General features: G+C 50.3%; 1 protein-coding gene across 1 annotated transcript; it reads right to left on the minus strand.

Moving 5' to 3' along the window:
- Positions 1-3275: 3275 nt before the first annotated feature.
- On the minus strand, positions 3276-7356 carry LOC142312746 (uncharacterized). Its single transcript, XM_075351734.1, has 2 exons — positions 6783-7356; positions 3276-4237 (listed from the first exon to the last, which is right to left on the minus strand). The coding sequence occupies exons 1-2, from the start codon at positions 7354-7356 to the stop codon at positions 3276-3278; spliced, it is 1536 nt and encodes a 511-aa protein (XP_075207849.1).
- Positions 7357-7593: the final 237 nt, after the last annotated feature.

Genomic DNA, 7593 nt, shown 5'->3' on the forward strand with positions numbered 1-7593 from the left:
GGATATCGCATCCCATGCTCTATGCCCCTCTGACCCCGGCCTTCGACTTGAATGGGCGAGTCTGACCTCACACACAGAAGAAACAAGTGCATGCTGGGATTTTTTTTACATGCAGATTTGGTCAGTGAAGAACAAAAATGCTCATCTGCAGGACCCCACTGAATAACATTGCTCCGTGTGCTGTCAGTGCAATGTCTGCTTTATCATATACATCACTCAGCCGAAAATACACTGGTGTGAACCAGGCCTAATGAGGGGCTCATTCACACGGCAGTGAGTCTTCACGAACACAAATAACAGTCCATGTGTCATCAGTTCGGTCAGTGACAATTTTTGTTATCAGTTATGTCAGAGTTTCATCAGTTTTTCTCCAATAAAAAAAAAAAATCGTAAGAAGGTTTCTCCTATCGAATAGTCTAGAAAAAACAGCCAGCAGATAGATGGTATCTGAGAGCTTCCAATTTCTTCATGGATCCATAGACTTGCATTATTTGGATCAGAATCCGACTAGCCTCTGTGTTTTTGTGTGAACCACTAAAGGCCACTTTACACACTGCGATATCATTACCGATATCGCTAGCGTGGGTACCCGCCCCCATCCGTTGTGCGACACGGGCAAATCGCTGCCCATGGCGCACAACATCGCCCGGACCCATCATACTACTTACCTGCCTAGCGACGTCGCTGTGACCGGCGAACTGCCTCCTTTCTAAAGGGGCGGTCCGTGCGGCGTCACAGCGACGTCACTAAGCGGCCGCCCAATCAAAGCGGAGGGGCGGAGATGAGCGGGACGTAGCATCCCGCCCACCTGCTTCCTCCCGCATTGTGGGCGACGGCAGGTAAGGTGAGGTTCCTCGTTCCTGCGGCGTCACACGGAGCGATGTGTGCTGCCGCAGGAACGACGAACTACATCGTACACGTTGCAGCAGCGATATTTGAGAAGGGACCCCCTATCTGTGATCAGCCCCATAGTCTCTCATAGGTATGGGCTCTATCTGTGATCAGACCCATATACTTTCACATTTGTGAGAAACACGGATAAAACCCGTATGAGAAAACCAGACATCAGAATGAGGCCGAGCCGGGTCTGTACAGTGAGGATCTGTGTAATGTCTAATCTTGTTCCTACTTATTGCGCTGCACAATCATCGCATGCCCTGCTGTAGTGCCCCCCATACTCCATACAGACCACCATCCACATGATGAGGTCTAATAACACATGGATAAACTTGCATGGGTAAATTTACATGTGAGGTATAGACAGGGAATCAACTGATGAGTCTGGCATTGACCATTTCACTGTCATCACGAGGACAGTGCAGCAGCCAATCAGTGAGCTCAGCAGCTCTGAGTAGGGTGTTCGGTTTACACTGGCAGAGCTCACTGATTGGCTGCTGCACTGTCATCGTGATTAGTGAAATGGTCAATACCAGATACTAGCGGCAGAGACTGGCAGTAGACCCAGGGATGGGGGGACAGCACGGTTTGTATTTTTTTTTACACTGAAGTGCACTCTTGGACGAAGATTAAGTGAAACATCTCCTTTAGGGTCTGTGCGCCCTGGAAAATTTACTTTTCTTAAAAAAAATCTACACCCTTTGGCAGAATTCCGCACCAGCGACAAAAACGTACCTGGCACCCGCGTGCGGTTTTTCCGCGGGTTGGTCTATTGTCTATGGCAAAAACGCAGGTGCCTGCGAAAAAGAAGTGACAGAAATTCTGCAGCAAAACCTATAGGAAGAAAAATGCAGTGAGCGCACAGCATTTTGGTTTTCCCATAGATTTGCTGGGGAAGGACTGCAGAAAGGTTTTAAGCAAAAACTGCACTTTTTTGCAGCAAAATCTGCTGCAAATTTGCAGCAAATGACCGCAGTGTGAGCACAGAGCCTTAAGGTTGTCATGGGGTCACTATGACTGGTGGCATTGTCCTATGGTTACAGTTCAGTACAGTACAGTGTCAGGACAGGAGCACCGTGCAGCAGTGTCAGTGTACAGTTTCAGGACAGGAGCACCGTGCAGCAGTGTAAGTGTACAGTGGCAGGACAGGAGCACCGTGTAGCAGTGTCAGTGTACAATGGCAGGACAGGAGCACCGTGCAGCAGTGTCAGTGTACAGTGTCATGACAACGGGTATGGTCGAGTCATTCTTGAAGACTTTACATAAACCCCCCACCATTACCTTATCTAAAATAAACAGACTGCATACCAATATGGATTTTATTGGCCACAGCAGCCTTTTATTATAACAAAACAACATAAATAACAGAAATCCACTCAACAGAACCGGAGGGTGGTCCTCGAAGCCCCAAGAACCTGCCGACGGGTATTCTACCCAAACTGTAGCCAGACTGATGTTTTACCTCCAGCCGCTCAAGCACCGGCTCGGAGGCACCAGTTAACCAACAACCTGGCCTCATCTGAACACATGTCCCCAACCCGCGGCCCACCAGGCCTACCACGGGATTCCTCTACCCGCCGGCATATAAAGAGTGCACATGAGGGGTCCAGAACCTGACGGGTTCCCCCCCACCGTTCCGCCACAAACCGCAAATTCCAACTTCGAGGACCCTCCTCCCCTTCGCCACCAGCATAAATGTTTTGCAAACCTCAAACATTTATGTCCCTCCACAACTTTAGAGCGACCTCAATGCCTTCTTGTATTGACACACACCATATGTCCGAACCCACTGCATTTAGGTGGACTCCGTCCCGTCTCCAAAATTCTCCATCCCCCGACTCCAAATCCGGATGACGGACCGCCACTGCCCCGTTTCTGGCCATAAAGCGACCCACGGCTCTATTTACCTTAACGCGCGCCTTATTTATCCTATCTACGGACCTTGCATCTCGCCAGACCTTCCTTGGGACAATATCCGACCACACTGTTGTTACCTTTGGGTACATTGCCCATAACCGCAAGAGATCAAATTTAATATCTTTTATCAGCTCCCGAAAAGGCCTTTTTCCCAGATCGTTGCCCCCGATATGCAACACTAGCACATCAGGGGCCCGATCCAGCCTCGCAAAAAAATTAAATTCAGGCAGGAACTGTTTCCATGCCATGCCACGTTTACCAATCCAGCGAAGTATAGCATCCTCCCTAGAGAAATGTAATTGCCTACCGCTCGGACGAACTGCAGCCCGCAATGCCGCCCAGAAGACAAAAGAATGCCCCATGATCCACACTAGAAGAGGGCCAGCACCTGAGGGAATAACAAAAGAAAAAACTAAGAAGAAACCGGACACTGAAACATAAAGTAAAAACATTTTCACATTTCACAACCTGTCAATTCGCACATATGACTTGAATCTTCCAGATTCCCACCTTCCAATCCTTTTTACCACTTTATCACTGAGCCCTCTCCTGGCTGCTTCAGTGGCTGCGCCTATTCTAAAAGAATGGCTGCCAAAATCCGCTGATGAGAAACCACCCTGCTCCAAACAGCGTTTGAAAATAGATATAAATTGAAATCGAGACAATGAGGAACCATCCGCATGTACCAACAACGGAATGTTAGCCCCACCAGCTACTGAACCGAATTCCCTTAAACAACGGACCGGACACATCGCCGATCCGGGGACTCCAAACACCACCACTCTGCAACCTTTTCCTAACTGATCAGTTTTAGAAGAACGAATTAATATTTCAATCCTGTCCTCATAAAGATCGACACTATCCCTCGATAGACCATCCCTTTTAAATCTGGAGGTCCACACCAGCTCCCCTAACCGCAAAGCTGCAAAGAATGCCAAGGAGAAAGCTAACTTAAAGAGACGCTTCTCCCAAATAGAAGTACAAACCCTATCCACTTGCCTCCCCAAACTCAACAGCAAGTCGTAAGAAATTGGTCTTCTCTTATCTTCCACTTTCCAACCTCTCCTCCATCCTTTTAGCGCTTGCACGACTAAAAAGGATTTTGTTACATCCTTAAGGCCCCTAACCTTGAAGCCAAAGGCTAAACCAGCTAAAAAACGATTAACTTTTGGAACCGACCAACCAGCTTCCCAATAATGGCCTACTAGCATTAACAACCGACCATCGTCCTCCATGTCGCCCCCTACAGATAACTTCCAATCCTCCCAAACCTTCCAAGCCTGTGAGTAGGCTGACCAGGTACCACCTGATAATGATCCGGAAATCAGCTTCCTTGCCGCTCGAATGGCAGAACCCACAACTCCATTGGACAAGTCAGACCTTTGGCTTCTGCTGCAGGTGCCAATCTCTGAAAAAGCGCCGTCTGTGAACAAGAAATTGAATCAGCGATAAGATTATGTGCCCCCGCTTCAAATTCCGCCACCAACCAAGAATTTAAAGACAAACACAAAAGAACCAGTTTTTGCAACACCTTAACTACCGAGGGGGACGCAGCTGACAATGAATTAATTGCTGACACCACTTTTTCATTGCTGCCACAGAACTTCAATTTTTTATTCCTGAACCTGTCACCCCAAAGTGTCAACGCCACTACCAGAGGGAACAGTTCGATCAATGTCGCATTTTTCAACAAACCCGCGGACCTCCACTCCATTGGCCACTTGCCATAAATCCAGCTGCCATGACAGTATGCCCCAAAACCCTCAGCCCCCACCGTGCTTATGAATAGGCCTGCCACACTCAGTTTTTCCACAGGGTCCATCCACAACGACTTTCCATTGTAAACTTTCAGAAAATCAGCCCACACCTGCAAGTCCTCCCTAAGTTCCTTTTTCAACCTAATGAAATGATGAGGAGCTTTTACCCCACCTGTTGCCATTGCCAGCCTTCGGCAAAAGGCCCTGCCCATGGGCATGATGCGGCAGGCGAAATTTAACTTCCCAAGTAGCGACTGAAGTTCTCTCAACGTTATCTTTCATAACTGCCTGGCTCTCTTCACCTCCGCCAAAAGCTCTGCCACTTTTTGCTCTGGTAGTCGACACTCCATAGCTACTGTATCAATGACAATGCCTAAGAAGCTCAATACCATAGTCGGCCCTTCCGTCTTATCTGCTGCCAATGGAATGCCAAACCTCCGAGCTACCGTTTCCATGGTATGCAATAGCAGGGAGCATTCGAAAGAATCGGCCGGGCCTATACACAAGAAATCATCTAGATAATGTATAAAAGATTTCACACCCGAGACCTCCTTTACAACCCACTCCACGAATGTACTAAAAGCCTCAAAATAGGCACAAGACAGAGAACAGCCCATTGGCAGACAGCGGTCAATGAAAAAACCTCCGTTCCAAAAACACCCTAATAAATGCAGACAATCTGGGTGAACCGGCAATAATCGGAACGCCGCTTCAACATCCGTTTTTGCCAACAAAGCTCCTTTTCCAAATTTTCTCACCCATTCGATAGCCGAGTCAAACGAAGTGTAAATAACTGAACACAGGTCCGGATCAATCCCGTCATTCACAGATGCTCCCCTGGGAAATGACAGGTGATGGATAAGCCGAAATTTGTTCTGCTCCTTTTTTGGAACCACGCCCAGCGGAGAAACCCTTAGGTTCCTTAGGGGAGCCACAGAGAAAGGCCCGTCCATGCGACCTAAAGCAACCTCTTTCATTAATTTCTCAGATACAACTTCCGGAAATCTTAACGCTGATTTTAAATTTTTTGTACAAAAACTAAACTCCATATCAACAAACGGAATCCTGAAACCATGCTTAAAACCGTCTTCCAACAAGAACGCCGCCGCCCGATCAGGGTATCTATTTAGAAAATGCTGCATCTCTGCCAGCCGCACCGGTGTCACTCCTTTTTTCGGCATTATCTCCCCCTTTTTGCTTTCCTCCTTGAAAGCATTTGGATGCGCTATGACTCCCATTGCACACAGAGCATTCGTGTTTGAATTTACACTTGCCCCCGAACTTGCATGCCCCCTCATTAAATAGGAAGCACAATCCTTTCTGCTGGGCAACTGTGTGCCCAGCCTGGACAGGGCCGCCTCCGCTCCCTGGAAAGGACTGCCCACCAAAACCAGACCTATTGGGTGCAGAAACCTTCATCCAAAGGCTGATATCTTTATGATCCCAACGAATGTTGGGACGCACCGCCTTGCGTTGACGAAATTGTTCGTCATACCTAAGCCATCCCTGACCCCCGTACACCCTGTAGGCTTCGCCAATAGCATCCATGTAGCAAAAAAGTCCGGAACAATTATCCGGTGCTTTTTCCCCTATCACGCTGGCTAGTATGGCGAATGCCTGCAGCCAGTTAGAAAAAGTCCGCGGAATTAAACGGTACCTCCTCTTTTCTTCGTCCTCTTTCTTTCCTTCATCCTTCCTAGCCCGGTCTAAATTAAAACGTTCTAATGGCAAAAGGGAAAAAATATCTACGTACTCATTACGCCATATCTTTTCCCGCACTTCTTGTTTAAGGTGGGCCCCCAACGGCCCCACAAAGCAGACGTACACCTCCCCCTTTGCTGAATCATCTAGCCGTACCACGTCGTCGTTTTCCTTTTCTCCCGGACTAACCAAAGGGGGTTGACTATGTGCTCCGACACCAATCGCACTCCCTGCTGGAACCCCGACTTCCGGCAAAGGATTGGCAACTGCACCAGACAACATGCCAAGCCCCCCAGCCGATACTGCACCTACGCTCGAGCTACCCGTCCATGCCACCGCCGGTGATATCCCCCCTTGGACTCCCACCGAACCTAAAATAACCGCTAGCGTGCGCAACCCCTGTGCTAACATATCTACCCCTGACTGCCCCCCCCCCTGATGGCCCCTCAGCACCACTAAGTAAAGGGGAGGGTAATATGTGGTTAAGAGAAAAATTAGAAGGGTTCTCACCTGGCTGCCTGGGTGCTGTGAGCCCAGCAGCCGAAGATCCTGGTTCCTGACTCCTTCCTGCATCCTCCGATTCGACTCTAGCAGAGCCCCCACGGCCTTGAGGGAGGAGGCTCGATGCGAGTGAATCGCTTTCGACGTGGTCATGTAGCCTTGCCAGCTCCTGCTGGCCGGGTGGCATATCTGGTAATGGCAGGCCCTGCACCTGCTGGCCGGGAGGTAAACCGTGGGGTTGCATGCCCAGCACCTGCTGGCCGGGAGGTAATCCATAAGGTGGCAGGCCCAGCACCTGCTGGCCGGGAGGTAATCCATAAGGTGGCAGGCCCAGCACCTGCTGGCCGGGAGGTAAGCCATGGGGTTGCAGGCCCAGCACCTGCTGGCCGGGAGCCTGCTGGCCGGGAGGTGATCCATGTGATTGCAGGCCCAGCACCTGCTGGCCGGGAGGTAAGCCATAAGGTGGCAGGCCCAGCACCTGCTGGCCGGGAGGAATCGCCTGACCAGGAAAGCCCAGCATCTGTTGGCAGGATGTTGACACTGGCTGTGGGAGGGCCAGCCCCGGCTGGCCGGAAGTTGTCATCATCGGGGGGCGTGGCTGCGTCTGCTGGCTGGAGACAGACAACGCTGAGGACCAATCCCTTGCAGGGGGGCATGATCTGTTCTCTTCTATGGAGGGAGGAGGGGCTGCCGACTGCTGCCTGCTCCGTGACCCACGCTGAGAGACCCCGGCCTGTGATCTCCGTGCTCCCTCTCCTCTGCGCCGGGCGGGCGATGCAGGCTCCTGAGCCCCTGCCGATGCCGTTCTTGTCTCCTCCTG

The sequence above is a fragment of the Anomaloglossus baeobatrachus genome, chromosome 5 (assembly GCF_048569485.1).
Source record: "Anomaloglossus baeobatrachus isolate aAnoBae1 chromosome 5, aAnoBae1.hap1, whole genome shotgun sequence".
Classification (NCBI taxonomy): domain Eukaryota; kingdom Metazoa; phylum Chordata; class Amphibia; order Anura; family Aromobatidae; genus Anomaloglossus; species Anomaloglossus baeobatrachus.